The 18,811-nt window shown below is 39.9% G+C and overlaps 1 protein-coding gene across 2 annotated transcripts in view; it reads left to right on the top strand.

Moving 5' to 3' along the window:
• The window catches only part of NIBAN1 (niban apoptosis regulator 1), a 183,999-nt gene that overhangs the window by 70,027 nt on the left and 95,161 nt on the right, over positions 1-18,811 (top strand). For both annotated transcript variants that reach the window (XM_024976464.2, NM_001191282.1), the window contains exons 2-3: positions 6,613-6,743; positions 10,525-10,656. In XM_024976464.2, the coding sequence (XP_024832232.1) occupies positions 6,613-6,743; positions 10,525-10,656 (263 nt within the window). The remainder of the gene's footprint in view (positions 1-6,612; positions 6,744-10,524; positions 10,657-18,811) is intronic.

The following is an 18,811-nucleotide window of genomic DNA, read 5'->3' as shown; positions in this document are numbered from 1 at the left end:
AGGGGGAAAAGGAGGTGGATTCAAGAAATGTTATGAAAATGGAAGTGACAAGATCTGATGACTGAATATGGGAGCAAGGGAAAAGGAATCAATAATAGTGCTGAGTTTTGAACCTGTATGAATTCAGATGCTTTTAAAAGGGCCAGAAGATACTTTTCTTATTTTTACAAAGTTGAACTGAAGCTAAGTGTTGTAGACAGAGCTCTCGTGGAGGTTTCTTTTAACTTCAGTGATGATTACCCTGAAGGGTATTAAGACCAGCCTGGTCAAGTAAATTGCACCAGCCCAAGGCCCAGTACAGGCTGTAATACTTAAGTAGGATTAGAAGAAATATGCCTGTGACCAAAATGCTGGTATAAGAAAATGTGGAAGAAGCCCTTTGTGGTTCTAGTCTTCATATTATTGAGTAACTTCCTTTTAGAGAAATACCTGGCAGTGTGTTTCAAAAACAATTCAGGCAAGAGAATATGATACTAAATTGCAGAGGGTGGAGAGGAAGGTAATACAATACTCAAGAATCTTGAGAACTGTGGAAACAAGCTGGGTTAAGCAGAAATTATTTTATGTGGTGCCTGTGGGCTGATCCACTTATTTGAATGCCCTTATGGTGGTATATTAAATAATAGTAGTAATAGTCAAATTTTATTGAGTATCTAAAGTGTCTGATACTGCTCTAGGTACTTTTTAACCTGCAGAATATCCCATTGAATACTTATAAAGCACTGTGAAAATGAGTGTCTTATAATCCCCATTTTATAAGTGACAAAATTGAGGCTCACACATTTTTCACAGAACTAGAAGAAATAATCCTGAAATTCATATGGAACCATAAAAGACCCAGAATTGCCAAGGCAATCCCTAGGAAAAAAAGAACAAATCAGGAGGCATAACCCTCCCAGACTTCAGAAAATACTACTAAGCTACCGTAATCAAAACAGTGTGGTTTTAGAATAAAAACAGACAAATGAATCAATGGAGCGGAATAGAGAGTCCAGAAGGAAACCCACACACCTATGGTCAATTAATTTTTGACAAAGGAGGCAAGAATATACTCTAGGGAAAAGACAGTTTCTTCATCAGGTGGTGCTGGGAAAATTGGACTGCTGCATGTAAATCAATGGAGTTAGAACACACCCTCTCACCATTCACAAAAATAAAACTCAAAATGGCTGAAGACTTAAACATAAGACATGACACCATAAAACTACTAGAAGAGAACATGGGCAAAACATTCTCTGACATAAATCGTACCAATGTTTTCTTAGGACGGTCTCCCGCACTGTTCTCAGTTGCTCAGTTGTGTCCGACTCTGCAAGCCCATGGACTATAGCCCACCAGGCTCCTATGTCCATGAATTTCCTAGGCAAGAATACTGGAGTGGGTTGCTAATTCCTTCTCCAGGGGATCTTCTGAACCCAGGGATTGAACCAGTGTCTCTTGAGTCTCCTGCACTGGCAGGCAGATTCTTTACCACTGAGCCACTTGGGAAGCCCCAAAGCAATACAAATAAAAACAAAAATAAACAAATGGGACCTAATCAAAGTTGCAAACCTTTGCACAGCAAAGGAAACCATAAACAAAGCAAAAAGACAACTGACAGAATGGGAGAAAATATTTCAAATGATGCAACTGACAAGTGTTTAATTTCCAAAATATACAAGTAGCTCATACAATTCAACAATGAGAAAACAGACAGTCCTACCCCAAAATGGGCAGAAGACCTAAATAAGCATTTCTCTAAAGAAGACATACAGATGGCCAATAGGCACATGAAGATACTCAACATTTCTCTAATTATTAGAGAAATGCAAATCAAAACTACAAACAGGTACCACCTCACACCAGTCAGAATGACCATGGTTAAACAGTCTACGAATAACAAATGCTTGAGAGGATGTGGAGAGAAAGAGAACCCTCCTATATACTGTTGGTGGGAATATAAGTTAGTGTAGCCACTGTGGGTCCATTGACAGATGAATGGATAAAAATACAGTACGGCTATACGATGGAGTATTACTCAGCCTTTAAAAAGAGTGAAATAATGTCATTTGCTGCAAAATGGATGGACCTAGAGATTATCATGCTAGGTGAAATAAATCAGAAAGAGGAAGACAATAGCATACAATATCACTTGTATGTGAAATCTAAAATAAGACAAGTGAGCCTATTTATGAAACAGAAGCAGAATCACAGACATAGAGTACTGATTGGTGGTTGCCAAGGGGAAGGTGCTTGGGAAAGGGATGGAGTGGGAGGTCAGGGTTAATAGATGTAGGCTTTTATATATGGAATGAATAAACTGTAAGGTCCTACTGTATGGCATAGAGAACTATGTTCAATATCCTATGATAAGCCATAATGGAAAAGAATAATAAAAAGAATGTATGCAGCCACGAAATTAAAAGATGCTCCTTGGAAGGAAAGCTATGACAATCCTAGGCAGTGTATTAAAAAACAAAGACATCACTTTGCCGACAAAGGCCCATATAGTCAGAGCTATGGTTTTTCCAGTAGTCATGTACAGAAGTGAGAGTTGGACATAAAGAAGGCTGAGCACCAAAGAATTGATGCTTTCCAGTTGTGGTGATGGAGAGGACTCTTGAGAGTCCCTTGGACAGGAAGGAGATCACACTGGTCAGTCCTAAGTGAAATCAGTCCTGAACATTCACTGAAAGGACTGATGCTGAAGTTGAAGCTCCAATGCTGTGGCCACCTGATGTCAAGAGCCAGCTCATTGGGAAAGACCCTGATGCTGGGAAAGATTGAAGGCAAAAGGTGAAGAAGGTGGCAGAGGATGAGATGGCTAGATAGCATTAGTGACTCAATGGACATGAATTTGAGCAAACTCTGGAAGACAGTGAAGGACTGGGAAGCCTGGCATGCTGCAGTCCATGAGGTTGCAAAAAGTTGGACATGACTTAGTGACTGAACAGCCCAACAACAGTATATGCATAACTGAATCACTTTTCTGTACAGCAGTAATTGACATTGTAAACAAACTATATTTCAATTTTAAAAATTTAGGCTCAGAGTGGGGAACTTAATGTAATACATATACTAACTTGCCTTTTCACTTTGGCTCATTAAGGATAATGTTTGATTTAGTTGGTTTTAATTCAGGTTGCACTGAGAGCCTCTTACATGCTAGTAAGCGTTCCCGAAACATCTGTGAAGATGTAGGTTATGTTTGTCCTGAGCTTTCAGTGAGTAGGATAGTGGTTTTGTAAGCAACAGGGCAGGTCCTAGTTAAAGAGTTAACAGTAGACAACTTGCTTTTGACTTCTTCATTCCTTGGTTCAGCTTAAGGACCTTCCCTGGGTGGTTAGCTTGAGTCCTTCATCAGTTTAATTACTAGGGATTACTGAGCACTTTCTATGTGCCAGATGCAGTGCTGAGCACTTTACTGAGTTATTTCATGTAGTTATGACCACACTGTGAGACTGTTATTCTTGTTTTTAAATCGAAGTGTAGTTGATTTACAATGCTGTATTAGTTTCAGTTGTGCAGTAAAGTGATTCAGTATTTTTGCAGATTATATTCCATTATAGGTTATTATAAGATAATGGGTATAATTCACTCTGCTATACAGTATATCCTTGTTGCTTATCTATTTTACATATAGTGGTTTGTATCTATTAATTCCATACCCCTAATTTGTCATTTCCCTTTCCCTCTCCCCTTTGACAACCACAAGCTTGTGTTTTATATCTATGAGTCTATTTCTGTTTTGCATTTACATTCATCTGTGTTACTTTTTAGATTCCACATGTAAGTGGTATCATAGAGTATTTGTCAGCCTGACATTTCACTAAGCATGATATTCTCTAGCTCCAGACGCATTCTTACAAATGGCAATATTTCATGTTTAATGGTTGAGTAATATAACACCTTAATTCATGAGAATGCTACTCTTACTGGCTTCATTTTATATGGGGAAGAAACTGGTGTGAAGTCTTACTACTCGTAAGTAGCAGAGATGCGATTCATCCCTTATCTAACTCCAGAATCCATCCTCCTAACTACAGTGTTATTTTGCCCCAACTCTAGGCTTTTCTCAAATTGTCAAGATCCCTACACCAGGCATTCTTTTATTTGGGTTTAGATCTGCTGAATCTAAAATCTAGATACATTTTGGGAATAGCTTTTAAGTTATTTTCCTTCTAGAATTTGTGATGTTATTAGCTGTTTTGTTCACATGTGGAAACAGTCAATAGGTTAATTACCCTCGAAAGCTGTGATCCTTTTTTATGAGTACTCCCTCCTTGGTCACTGCTGTGTGGATTGCACCATATGCAGAGATTCAAGTTGCAGAAGCGTTTTTCTCCTGTTGGAAGGGAGCAGAGGCATTGCAGCATCTCAGTAGAAACAGAACATCCTTGAGGGAGGTTTGGTGATGTGGCAGGATATCAGGTTTCAAGGTTCTGTAGAACTCATCATACAATGACATCCATCTCCTTTTATTTAAATCCAAGTGCTTGCAAGTGTACAAAAATTCGCATCAGAAATTAACCAGCTGTTCTGCTAGACTAAACAGTGGTTACGTGGACCTAATGGGCAGCTTTTGTTATTCATTTATATGTTTCAGTAAGACATCCTCATTGTGTGAATTCTCAAAGATGCCCCACGCCTATACAAGGAAATTATAGACAAGTAGATAGAATTTTCCTTCTTATGCACTGCATAAAAGCTAATAAAATAGTGACCAATTAGATACTTAAAAGCCTGAGCATATGAGAGTATTATGCAAATACTGATTAATAGTAATACCATAAACTCGCAGAGCAAGGAAAAGCATGCCTGATTGAAATTATAGGAGCTTTTATTTGCATTTCTACAGAACCTATTATTAGTAGGTCTCAAAGCACCTTCAGATCAGATCAGATCAGTCGCTCAGTCGTGTCTGACTCTTTGCAACCCCATGAATCGCAGCACGCCAGGCCTCCCTGTCTATCACCAATTCAAGTAGTAATTATTAAAGCTCATGAATACAACCAGAAAATGTCATTTTATTGAGGGAGTAAGTGAGAATTCCCCTTTACCTCATATATATTATGAGACCTAAATGCCTGGGCTACAGAAGGCCTTTCCATATAGAGAGGATGAGTTTGAGCAAGCTCCGGGAGATGGTGAAGGACAGGGAAGTCTAGCGTGCTGCTGTCATGGGGTCACAGAGTTGGACATGACTGAGTGACTGAACAACAGCAACTCATACACTTGTGGGTGTTTGGGGCAGTGATTCCACAGGCATAGAAGTTGGCAAGTGTGGGTTCATAGTTCTCATATTGAGTATCTTTATCTACGTGGTTATAACCCTTCATTTAGTTTTGAAATTTTATATGCATAACAGCTCTAAACAAATGTTGCCTGTATGTTTTACTATTTCTCTGTTGACTATAATATCAAATTCGAAAACAAAAACTATGCCAGGTTCACATGAAAGCCTTTTAAAATATTTTGGAATATTATATCAGATTTACTTTTCTCAAACTAGCATTTCATTACAAGGACTAACAGCTGGTAAGCACAGTCAGTGGTACCTGTATTTATTTCTGTTCTCAGTGGGAAGTGCTTGAAAGCTTGTGAGGATTTCTCATCTGCTTCAGAATGCTCCTTTGCCCTTCCTCCCCTATTTTTCCTTCTCCTTTCCTGCAGTTTGGTTGCCCACGTTGGAAAAGCTCAAGAGCATTCCAGTGCCTAACTCTCCCTCTCCCTCCATCTCCAGTCCTCAACCTCCCCGACCCTGGCCCCCGACATGATTAATCTTCAGCTTTATTTTCTTCCGGTGCTGAGAGATCATATTGTAGTTATCAGTCTTAGTTGTCAGACAACTGTACTTCCATGGTTATATTTCACTGTCACGTAGATTCCAAGGAAAGTGTGGACTAGTGAGCACCTTCTTTTATAGTTAGGACACTGGAGCCCAGAGAGAATGAGTGACACCCACGGTCATACAGCTGGTTCACTTCTCTGTCTTCTAGAATTGGGACCAGAATTCAGGTCTCAAGATTCCTAAGCCAAAAGTTTCCCTGTGGTAATTATATAATTCTTTGAATCACAAAAAAACTTTTAGGCCAGAGACATAGGGGCAAAACTAGAAGTAGTTTGTTGATTTTATCCAGGGCTGTGGATCCACAGGACTAGAAGTGGAGCCTCAGGATCTGGGGGGTAAAGAAATGGAGTGATGTGTGTCCAGAGCTGAAATGTTGGAGCCTGGGACTGTGGTATTGCTGTGCAGGAGATGTTGAATGACTTAAAGTAGAGGATAATGAAGAGCAAGGTGAAGGGGAGAACAGGGTGAGGTAGAATGGTGGTTGTAGAAGAACTGGGAGGATGGTTGAGTTTATGGTCATGACAATGGGCTGTTGATATAAAGTGGAGCAAGTTGGTTACTGGATAGATGGTCCTCGGGGACCTTGAAGTCACTCAGGGTGATGCCAGAAGGGAGGAATCGATAAAGGTATCCAAGTTCTCAGGCACTGTGAGAAAATAACAAATCCCTAGAAAGCAGAGGGTGTGGGGAACCTTGAGGGGGTATTTATAGAATTATGGAGATATGTGTCTATTCTCTAACAGATGATACATTTCTAAATTCTGATTTTCACATTTTTTCAGGGAAAACTGAGGCAGCCATCAAAAACTTCAGTCCCTACTACAGTCGCCAGTACTCTGTGGCTTTCTGCAACCATGTACGCAGTGAAGTAGAGCAGCAAAGAGATTTAACATCACAATTTTTGAAGACCAAGGTAACCCATGGACATTTGGTTTCCATATTTCTCCCACTAAGAATGGTTTATAGCTCATGATGTTTCTGAAATAAACAATAATTGGTGTGACAGCTTAAAAAATCTGTTCTCAAATCATGCTCAAAAAACTATTTGCCCGGAAGTTAGAACATATGATTTCTTGTTGATGGTGCAATCCATATAAAAAAGAAAACAAGCATGATTTCAATTTTATCATCTTTTTCCACACTGATGCTTTGATGTCAGGAAATCTGACTTGCTCTAATGAAGTTCAGTACAAAAAAAGTCATAATTTCAATGCCTCATACTTCTGGCATTTTTATTTTGGTCATTGATCAAATGTGATTTTTATCTTCTAAACTGTAGTTTATTCTTTCTCCTTTGCTCCATTATAATAATTATCCACAGTCTAAACAAATATTTATTAATACTATGTGCCAGGCCCTGAGGCTTCCGAGGTGGCACTAGTGGTAAAGAGCCTGCCTGCCAATGCAGGAGACAAGAGACATGGGTTCGGGAAGATGCCCTGGTGGAGGGCATGGCAGCTCACTTCAGTATTTTTGCCTGGAGAATCTCATGGACAGAAGAGCCTGGCAGGCTACAGTCCATAGGGTTGCAAAGAGTCAGACATGACTGAAGCAACTTAGCATGCATGCTTGCTTGCCAGACCCTATCCTAAGTACTGGAGAACAAGACAGATTTTATGCTTTCCTGTTAATATTCAAATAGGAAGAAAGACAATAAATAAATAAATGAATATCAGGTGATATTAGGTAATAAGAAATGCTATCAAGTAAAACAAAGCAGGAGTCATGAATATTTCGGAGAAGCCTTTTGTGGAGATGACATTTGAGCAGAAACTAGAGTGAAATAAAAGAATAGGCTGTGTGAGTATCTGTGGAAAGAGTGCTCCAAGCACATGGAACAAAGTTGCAAAGATTTTGCTGCAGTTAAAAGCACAGCAGGAAGGCTGGTGTCTTGAGAGCCCTGTGAGCAAGGGAGAGAGTTGAAAAAGAAATACAGAGTGACTAATAGAAGCCAGATCATATAGGACCATAGACCACAATAAGGGTTTTTATTTTAAGTGCGATGTGAAGTTATTGGAGGGTATGGAATACAGAGTAACTTATAATTTTAAGTGATCTCTCTGGGTTTTCTCTAGAGAATAGAATACAGGGCGGGACATGAGAGGGAACTGGAAACTGGCAAGAAAGACACTGTAGCAGTCCAAGAGAAGGATGATGGCAAATTGGACTAGGGTGGTGATGGAAGTTGTGAGAAGACTCCAAGTCAGAGCTGACTGAACTTGTGGATGGGTTGGATCTGAGAGAACAGAAGAAGAGAGAAATTAGTGATGACAGCTTTCAGCCTGAGCAAATAAGCAGTTGGACTTGTCTTTTATTCAGGAGAGTCAGAGGTGAATGGGGATCCTAAGCTCACTTTTGTCCATGTTATGTTTAAGATACTTATTTGACATGCACCTGTGGAAATACTGAAATAGTTCAATGCTCTGATTTGGAGCTCAGTGGAGAGGTTGAGGCTAGAGAATAGAAATTTGGGATTTCTTAGCTCCTAACTGGTATTAAAGTCATGGGACATAATCAAGGGAAAGTGTAAACAGAATAGGAGAGGTTCCATGACCAAATTCTGGCCCCTTCAACATTTGGAGATCAGAAAAAGGAGAAGATTCCAGCAAGATGGACTGAAAACAAATAGCCTGTGGAGTAGGGAAAAAAAAATCAGGGAAGTACAATGTGCCTGAGACAAATAAAAGAAGGGATTTCAAGAAAGGACGAATGATAAATGGGTTCAATACTGCTGCAAGTTGATCAACAGATTTAGTGGCATGGGTTTGCAGAGATAACTGATTGTCATCGCCATAAAGCAGTTATGGAAAAAATTTAGGGAGTTTGATAAAAGTGAAAATTCTGGTCCACATCCCCAGAGATTCTTATATAATAAATCTAGGGTGAGCCATATTTTTAACAAGCATATCAGTTGATTTAAGTGGCCCAGTTTTAAGAAGTGCTGTGCGTAACAACTATAAAGTTATGCTTATATATGGTTTCAGTCTCATTTAAAGAGGACAGTGAGGGCCTCTTTTACATGTTAAGGAGTCCAGGTAGGAGAGTATTTCATCATCTGTCTCAATACCTTGAAATTTACCTTAGAAATTCCATCCCTGAGTGGATTTTTAAAAAGATGAGCATATCCATCTTTTCTGTATGCTTCGTGTAAATTTTGCTTAAAAGTGGAGAGACATTTCTAAAGGGATTATAATTTTCTTTCATTAAGATATAGTTGGCTTACAATATTGTGTTAAAGGCACTACAGTTTTTTCTCTTTCTTAATTCATGTTTTAATTGGAGGAAAATTGCTTTACAATGTTGTGTTGGTTTCTGCCTTACAACAATGTGAATCAGCCATAATTACACATATATCCCCTTCATCTTGAACCTCCTCCCTTCCCCTCATCCCACCTCTCTAAGTCATCACAGAGCACCAGGTTGAGCTCCCTGTGTTATACAGCAACTTCTCACCAGCTCTCTGTTTTATGGGGCTTCCCTGGTGGCTCATATGGGAAAGAATCTGCCTGAAATGCAGGCGACCCAGTCGATCCCTGGGTTGGGAAGATGCCCTTACACATGATAGTGAATATATGTTGGTGCTACTTTCTCCATTCGTCTCACTCTCTCCCTCACCCACTGTGTCTGCAAGTCCATTCTCTACATCTGTGTCTCCATTCCTTCCCTGAAAATAGGGTCATCAATTTTTATAGATTCCATGAAAAAATGAATTTGAGTCAGTTCTGGTGAAGTGGATGAACCCAGAGCCTGTTTCACAGAGTGAAGTAAGTCAGAAAGAGAGGCACTATAGTTTATGTAAAGTCAGTGACACACGAAAGACAAGAGGCCCATTCCTATATTTTGAGATAATACATGAGGCAGGATGAGAATTATCCCTTACACAGTTAGCCCAATAGAGACCTGTCTAGGAACCTAACGGGGACTTCCCTAATCACCAGCATAATTAATGCAAAATCCACCATGGCGGATTCATGTTGATGTATGGCAAAACCAATACAATATTGTAAAGTAATTAGCCTCCAATTAAAATAAAAAAATATATATATAATAAAATAAATAAATAAAAATTTTAAAAAACCCTTTAAATTGAAGAAGTAGAATGAAGGTTTGCTGCCTTGCCTGCTTGTTCTTTAACCAGAGAGCAAGCATGATCTCTTTGAGGAGCTTGGAGGTAGGTGAAGTTTTATAGCCTGGGTCCCCAGAGCTTTGCATTTGGGAAAACCCCTGAGCACAAACTATTGAGCAGCCACTGAAGGTTGACAAATAGGGGAACAGCCTGTGAACGCCCCTGTTTTTTCAGGAATTAACCCTGAGGCATATTCAGGATGCTGGGATAGATGTTCACAACTTAGAGCTAACCCCCTGTCTCCCTCTCTTGCACAGAGTGTACGAAGAATTCATTAAGTACCACGCATATGCAAGGCGTAACCTTGCTACTATAATCCCTTCTCCATATGCTTCTGTTCTTGGAGGATAATGGAGGGAATGCAGATCACAAAGTTATCAAGAAGACAAATAGTTGCATTTGGTCAGGAGAAGTAGGAATGGGAAATGTGGAGGGAAGTGGGGGAAACAATTTCCCGAGTATCTCAGCACAAGATAGTTTCCAAAAATATTCCTTGAAATACCGTGAATAGACAGTGGATATATGCCCTCTTTTGTCGTCATGGTTAATTGTATTCATCTTCTTTAAGCCGCTGCTTGAGCCTGGAACTGTTTTGTATGAAGGAGAACTGTTACAGTTTGCTGAAGACATAAAGAAATGGAAAGAGAGATACGTTGTGGTTAAAAATGACTTTGCTGTGGAAAGCTACGAGAACAGAGAGGTAAGACGTTCCTCGTTGCTGCTGGCTCTTGCAGTGCTCTTAAATGTTGTCTGGGTTGACTGGCATGCCCTATTCCTTGAGACTGACTGATTCAATGAGCACTAATGGATTCAGGTATTTATTTCTGTCAACAGATCCTTACTGTGGGTTACAGTAGGTTCTAGGCGTATCGCTGTAGAGCACACAGATGCTTGCAGTCTGGTGGGCGAGACAGACTTTGAGCAAGTAATTACTAGTGAGTGTGAATATGGAAGGTTCTACTGAGTGACAAGTGCAGGAACCTTTCCCTATAATCACCGGGCTTAGAAGTCTGTCCCAGCCACCTCCGACAGCTCTCCCTCTCTGCTCTGTGTCTCTGCGTCTTCCCAGTCTTAAGCCTCCTGTGTCGCTGAAGAATTGTTTATTAAGATTGTGTTTGGATTTGCATGGGTTCCTAAAAATTCAGAACATTTCACACACTTTATTCCATTTATACTTACAGACTTTTTTCATTAGCTTTTCCCTGCTTCTCTCATTCTTTTCCTTGTTTGTAAAATGTGGAGAAAGTGAGGTAACTTATGTAAAGTGCCTAGCACCTGAGAGGACCTCAGATTTTATTGGCTCCCATGTCTTTCCCCATCAAGGGTGGTAATGTGGTATAGATGAAAGAACACCGGGCAGAGAATTGGGAAAACTAAAGTTGAGCTCTGGCCTCCATTAAACTAGAGTGTGAGGCTGAATGATCCCGCTGATTCCTTCTAGATCCCATAGGGTACACATATTCAGAGAGTCAGTCAACAGATTCTCGAGTTCCCTTTGAAATGAATAGTGACTATTTATAGATTAAAGACAGTAACCAATTTAAAACTCTACTTTCTTGACTCTAAGTTCAAAACTGGTCAAGACATGCTCTACAGATACTCTTGAGTAATCACCTCTGATGCTAAACCGTTAGGAAGAGGCTTCAGGCTGACAATATGTTTCCTTCCCATTTCTGATGGAAAACAGAAATAACATAGAATACAGACATATTATGCCACTTCCCAGGCATATTCATACCACTTTCTGGAGTAGTCTAACTCTTTCTAACCTTCATTAAGTAAATAGCTTCTTTGGTTTCTCTATTTTAGGATTTTATTCAACATTTGATTTGCTCTTTGAGGCAAATGATCAACAGTGCAAATAATAATGATAATTACAACAAATCACTTTATATTTCATGTGTCCCACTACATCATCCTCTCAGGGAAGCTTAAGAAGGGGCAGTGTAGCGTAATGGTTAATATTTTGCACTTTGAACCAGTTTCTAGATATATGTGTCCTTGCATAAGTTATTAATCTCCGTGAACCTTAGTTTTCTCATCTGTAAAGTGGTAAGCATGATTCTTTCATCACTATGTTGTTGTGAGGATAAACACATGAACGCACTGAAGCCCTTAGCATATGGCCAAGTGTTAGCAGAGCCCAATGTAGACCAGTTGTTGATATGACAACTAGCTGATGTGGAGGAAACACTCATGAACTCACTCTTGTATTTATTAAGGTTTTCATCACATTTGGCACTAACTGAAGTTTCATTTTGAATCAAAAATTTTTTTTTTCCCTTTTTCATTTTAAGGTTAAAACTTGCTCCCTTAGCTTACAGTTTATGAACTATATTGCTTTATTTGCTTTGCTCATCATTTTCAAGAAAACTTGTTCTGGTTGCTAAGATATGGTCACTGAGTTTGGTAATAACCAATTTTTTTTTTAACTTGGAAAAAATGCCCATGCAGTGTGCCATAGTCCCTCAAAGTTTTAATGATATCCTGTTTATTAATTACAAAAGGATTTTTTTTTTTAATTACACCTAAGATGGAATTCCTGAGCGGTCCAGTGGTTAGGACTCCAGGCTTCCACCGTAGGACTGCAGGAGCCATGGGTTCAATCCCTGTTCAGGAAACTAAGATCCTGTATGTAACACAGTACAGCAAAAAAAAAAAAAAAAAAACACCTTACACCTAAAAGTTATAAATTAACTATCTATAAATTACCAATTCTTTTATCAAGAATCCAGTCTTGGCTGGTAATTGAACAGGGAAAAAAAATGAGCATTCTTATTTTCATTCTCAGTTCCTGATTCCTGGGGCTGGATTTCATCACCTTCTCACCACTGGGTCATTGACAAGTTATTTAACCTCTTTGAGTTTCACTTTTCTCATTGATAAAATGGAGATAATGTCTAATTCACAATGCTGTTTTGAGGGTTAAATAATATAACATATAATGTTTTTAAAAACCTAGATTAGATAACACAGTTCAGATTTGAGGCCAGTCTGAATCAAACTGTTCCTAAACTTTCTCCAAATCACACCGTTTTCAATTCTTGTCTCTTTTGCTGTGGGTCCTGATATGCTTGAGCACTTGATTAGTGGTTATTACAAAAATGAAAACAGCCTTCTTAGACACACAGGAGTTTGTTTTGTTTGGGTTTCTTCAACCACTATCTTATTGATGCAGAATATGTTATTGCTACTCTGATTTTGTAGCCATTATTAACATTATTTTAGGTATTCCCAAGAGAACCACCATGCCAGACTTTAGGTCCCACAGTTTTATGGTTTCAGTTCTCAACTTGGTTGTAGCTTGTTAGTCTCACAAATTTCCCTTGACTTATGCCCTCCCATCAGAGCATATACTTACATTTTATCTTATCTGTATGTCTCCATGAGTATATCTGTTTAACCAACTACTTCACTGCTTTCATGATGCTTTGCAATTCTGTTATGTTTCCCAAACAGTAGAACGTTTTGTCTGCTGACCAGAATTGTTCATATGTCATGATATTATAATTCCATCCTAAACCATTTTGGAGAAGACAATGGCACCCCACGCCAGTACTCTTGCCTGGAAAATCCCATGGATGAAGGAGCCTGGTAGGCTGCAGTCCATCGGGTCACTAGGAGTCGGACACGACTGAGCGACTTCACTTTCACTTTTCACTTTCATGAGTTGGAGAAGGAAATGGCAACGCACTCCAGTATTCTTGCCTGGAGAATCCCAGGGATGGGGGAACCTGTTGGGCTCCCGTCTATGGGGTCGCACAGAGTCGGACATGACTGAAGCAACTTAGCAGCAAACCATTTTACTGAAAAACAGCCTCATGTATGAGGGCAAGTGGTAGCATATTTTATCATTGTTACCTTTTTATGCTTTTGGTAAAAATCCTTAGCAGCCATAATTGCACCTGCATGTCCCACAGTCTCATTAGTCATCAGTCTCCAAGTATTTTGTGCTGTAAATATCTGTATGTGTCATCATTCTTGTGGTTATTAGAATGATTCAGGTGCTAGCATCTGAAATGATAAGTGTAGTGCTGAATTTCTAGAAGTTACTGAGATTACATTTCTCTCCTTTGAGACGTATCTACAGTGAATCTCCCTGAGATTAGGGACTCTGATTTATCATCTTGTGACCATTACACAAAAGTACTGAAGTACCCACAAGTAGCAAGTATGTAAACATTTTTTTCACCTTAGCTCCGGGAGGCACCATGACCCATGTCAGGTCAAGTAAAGCTCTACCCTGACTGAAGCAATTGCTCTAGTCTAGAGCTGGTCCTATGATCTTGCAAAAAAAAAGCAACATTAATCAAAACAGCATGTTATTGCACAAAAACAAACATATGGGTCAATGGAATAGAATAGAGAGCCCAGAAATAAACCCACACACTACGATCAATTAATCTTCAACAAAGGAGGAAAGAAAGTGGAGAAAAGACGGTCTCTTCAACTCTTTGTGACCCCATGGACTGTAGCACACCAGGCTCCTCTATTCTCTACTGTCTCCCAGAGTTGTCTCAAATTCATGTCCACTGAGTTGGTGATGCTATCTAACCATCTCATCCTCTGCCGCCCCCTTCTCATTTTCCCTAAATCGTTCCCATCATCAAGGTCTTTTCCAATGAGCTGGCTCTTAGTATCAGATGGCCAAGGTATTGGAGTTTCAGCTTCAGTATCAGTCCTTCCAGTGAATCAGTTCAGTTCAGTCACTCAGTCGAGTCTGACTCTTTGTGACCCCATGAATTGCAGCACGCCAGGCCTCCCTGTCCATCACCAACTCCTGGAGTTCACTCAAACTCATGTCCATAGAGTCAGTGATGTCATCCAGCCATCTCATCTTCTGTCATCCCCTTCTCCTCCTGCCCCCAATCCCTCCCAGCATCAGGGTCTTTTCAAATGAGTCAACTCTTCACATGAGGTGGCCAAAGTATTGGAGTTTCAGCTTTAGCATAAGTCCTTCCAATGAACACCCAGGACTGATCTCCTTTAGGATGGACTGGTTGGATCTCCTTGCAGTCCAAGGGACTCTCAAGAGTCTTCTCAAACACCACAGTTCAAAAGCATCAATTCATTGGTGCTCAGCTTTCTTCACAGTCCAACTCTCACATCCATACATGACCACTGGAAAAACCATAGCCTTGAATAGACAGACCTTTGTTGGCAAAGTAATGTCTCTGCTTTTTAATATGCTGTCTAGGTTGGTCATAACTTTCCTTCCAAGGAGTAAGCGTCTTTTAATTTCATGGCTGCAGTCACCATCTGCAGTGATTTTGGGGCCCCCCAAAATAAAGTCTGACACTGTTTCCACTGTTTCCCCATCTATTTCCCATGAAGTGATGGGACCAGATGCCATGATCTTAGTTTTCCGAATGTTGAGATTTAAGCCAACTTTTTCACTCTCCTTTTTCACTTTCATCAAGAGGCTTTTTAGTTCCTCTTCACTTTCTGCCATAAGGGTGGTGTCATCTGCATATCTGAGGTTATTGATATTTTTCCCGGCAATCTTGATTCCAGCTTGTGCTTCTTCCAGCCCAGCGTTTCTCATGATGTACTCTGCATAGAAGTTAAATAAGTAGGGTGACAATATACAGCCTTTACGTACTCCTTTTCCTATTTGGAACCAGTCTGTTGTTCCATGTCCAGTTCTAACTGTTGCTTCCTGACCTGCATATAGGTTTCTCAAGAGGCAGGTCAGGTGGTCTGGTATTCCCATCACTTTCAGAGTTTTCCAGTTTATTGTGATCCACACAGTCAAAGGCTTTGGCATAGTCAATAAAGCAGAAATAGATGTTTTCCTGGAACTCTCTTGCTTTTTTGATGACCCAGTGGATGTTGGCAATTTGATCTCTGATTCCTCTACCTTTTCTAAAACTAGCTTGAACATCTGGAAGTTCACGGTTCACATATTGCTAAAGCCTGGCTTGGAGAATTTTGAGCATTACTTTACTAGAATGTGAGATGAGTGCAGTTGTGTGGTAGTTTGAGCATTCTTTGGCATTGCCTTTCTTTGGGATTGGAATGAAAACTGACTTTTTCCAGTCCTGTGGCCACTGCTGAGTTTTCCAAATTTGCTGGCATATTGAGTGCAGCACTTTCACAGCATCATCTTTCAGGATTTGGAATAGCTCAACTGGAATTCTATCACCTCCACTGGCTTTGTTCGTAGTGATGCTTTCTAAGGCCCACTCGACTTCACATTCCAGGATGTCTGGCTCTAGGTGAGTGATCACACCATCGTGATTATATGGGTTGTGAAGATCTTTTTTGTACAGTTATTCTGTGTATTCTTGCCACCTCTTCTTAATATCTTCTGCTTCTGTGAGGTCCATACCATTTCTGTCCTTTATCGAGCCCATCTTTGCATGAAATATTCCCTTGGTATCTCTAATCTTCTTGAAGAGATCTCTAGTCTTTCCCATTCTGTTGTTTTCCTCTATTTCTTTGCATTGATCGCTGAGGAAGGCTTTCTTATCTCTCCTTACTATTCTTTGGAACTCTGCATTCAGATGCTTATATCTTTCCTTTTCTCCTTTGCTTTTCGCTTCTCTTCTTTTCACAGCTATTTGTAAGGCCTCCCCAGACAGCCATTTTGCTTTTTTCCATTTCTTTTCCATAGGGATGGTCTTGATCCCTGTCTCCTGTACAATGTCATGAACCTCCGTCCATAGTTCATCAGGCACTCTGTCAGATCTAGGCCCTTAAATCTATTTCTCACTTCCACTGTATAATCATAAGGGATTTGATTTAGGTCATACCTGAATGGTCTAGTGGTTTTCTCTACTTTCTTCAATTTAAGTCTGAATTTGGCAATAAGGAGTTCATGATCTGAGCTACAGTCAGCTCCAGGGCTTGTTTTTGCTGACTGTATAGAGCTTCTCCATCTTTGGCTGCAAAGAATATAATCAATCTGATTTCGGTGTTGACCATCTGGTGTTGTTCATGTGTAGAGTCTTCTCTTATGTTGTTGGAAGAGGGTGTTTGCTATGACCAGTGTGTTGTCTTGGCAAAACTCCATTAGCCTTTGCTCTGCTTCATTCCGTATTCCAAGGCCAAATTTTCCTGTTCCTCCAGGTGTTTCTTGACTTCCTACTTTTGCATTCCAGTACCCTAGAATGAAAAGGACATCTTTTTTGGGTGTTAGTTCTAAAAGGTCTTATAGGTCTTCATAGAACCGTTCAACTTCAGCTTCTTCAGCGTTACTGGTTGGGGCAAAGGCTTGGATTACTGTGATATTGAATGGTTTGCCTTGGAAACGAACAGAGATCATTCTGTCATTTTTGAGATTGCATCCAAGTACTGCATTTCGGACTCTTTTGTTGACCATGATGGCTACTCCATTTCTTCTAAGGGATTCCTGCCCACAGTAGTAGATATAATGGTCATCTGAGTTAAATTCACCCATTCCAGTCCATCTTAGTTCACTGATTCCTAGAATGTCGACGTTCACTCTTGCCATCTCCTGTTTGACCACTTCCAATTTGCCTTGATTCATGGACCTGACATTCCAGGTTCCTATGCAATATTGCTCTTTACAGCATTGGACCTTGCTTCCATCACCAGTCACATCCACAACTGGGTATTATTTTTGCTTTGGCTCCATCCCTTCATTCTTTCTGGACTTATTTCTCCACTGATCTCCAGTAGCATATTTGGGTACCTACTGACCCGGGGAGTTCCTCTTTCAGTATCGTATCATTTTGCCTTTTCATACTGTTCATGGGATTCTCAAGGCAAGAATACTGAAGTAGTGTATTCAGTGGTTTATTCCAGTGAATATTCAGGGTTAATTTTCTTTAGGATTGACTGTTTTATCTGCTTGCAGTTCAAGGGACTCTCAAAAGTCTTCTCCAGCACCATAATTTGAAAGCATGAATTCTTCAGTGTTCAGCCTTCTTTATGATCCAGTTCTCACATCTGTACTTTACTATTGGAAAAACAATAGCTTTGACTATGCAGACCTTTGTCAGCAAAGTGGTGTCTCTGCTTTTGAATATGCTGTCTAGGTTTGTCGTAACTTTCCTTTGAAGGAGCAAGCGTCTTTGAATTTCATGATTGCAGTCACAGTCTGCAGTGATTTTGGAGCTCAGGAAAATAAAATCAGTCACTGCTTCCACTTCCCCCTCTTTATTAATATTTGCCATGAAATAATGAGACCAGATGCTATGATCTTAGTTTTTTGAAGGTTGAGTTTCAAATCCACTTTTTCACTCTTTTGTTTCACCTTCATTAAAGGCTCTTTAGTCCCTCTTCACTTTATGCCATAGAGTGGCATCATCTGCATATCTGAGGTTACTGATATTTCTCCCGGCAATCTTGATTCCAGCTTGTGCTTCATCTGGCTTGGCATTTCACAGGGTGTACTCTGAATATAAGTTAAATAAGCAGGGTGACAATATACAACCTTCTTGTACTCCTTTCCCAATTTGGAACCAGTCCATTGTTCCATGTCCAGTTTTAAGTGTTGCTTCCTGACCTGCATACAGATTTCTCAGGAAGCAGGTCAGGTGGTCTGGTATTCCCATCTCTTGAAGAATTTTCCACATTTTGCTGTGACCCATACAACCAAAGCATAGTCAATGAAGCAGAAGTAGATATTTTTCTGGAATTTTCTGGCTTTTTCTATTATCCATTGAATGTTAGCAATTTGATCTCTGGTTCCTCTGCCTTTTTAAAACCCACCTTGTAAATCTGGAAGTTCTCAGTTCATTTACTGCTGAAGCTGAACTTGAAGGATTTTGAGCATAACCTTACTAGCTCGTGACATGAGCACAATTGTGCAGTAATTTGAGCATTCTTTGGCATTGCCTTTTTTTGGGGTTGGAATGAAATCTGTCCTTTTCCAGTCCAGTGGCCAC

The sequence above is a fragment of the Bos taurus genome, chromosome 16 (genome assembly GCF_002263795.3).
Source record: "Bos taurus isolate L1 Dominette 01449 registration number 42190680 breed Hereford chromosome 16, ARS-UCD2.0, whole genome shotgun sequence".
Lineage (NCBI taxonomy): Eukaryota > Metazoa > Chordata > Mammalia > Artiodactyla > Bovidae > Bos > Bos taurus.
This window is presented reverse-complemented; position numbering and strand designations above follow the sequence as displayed.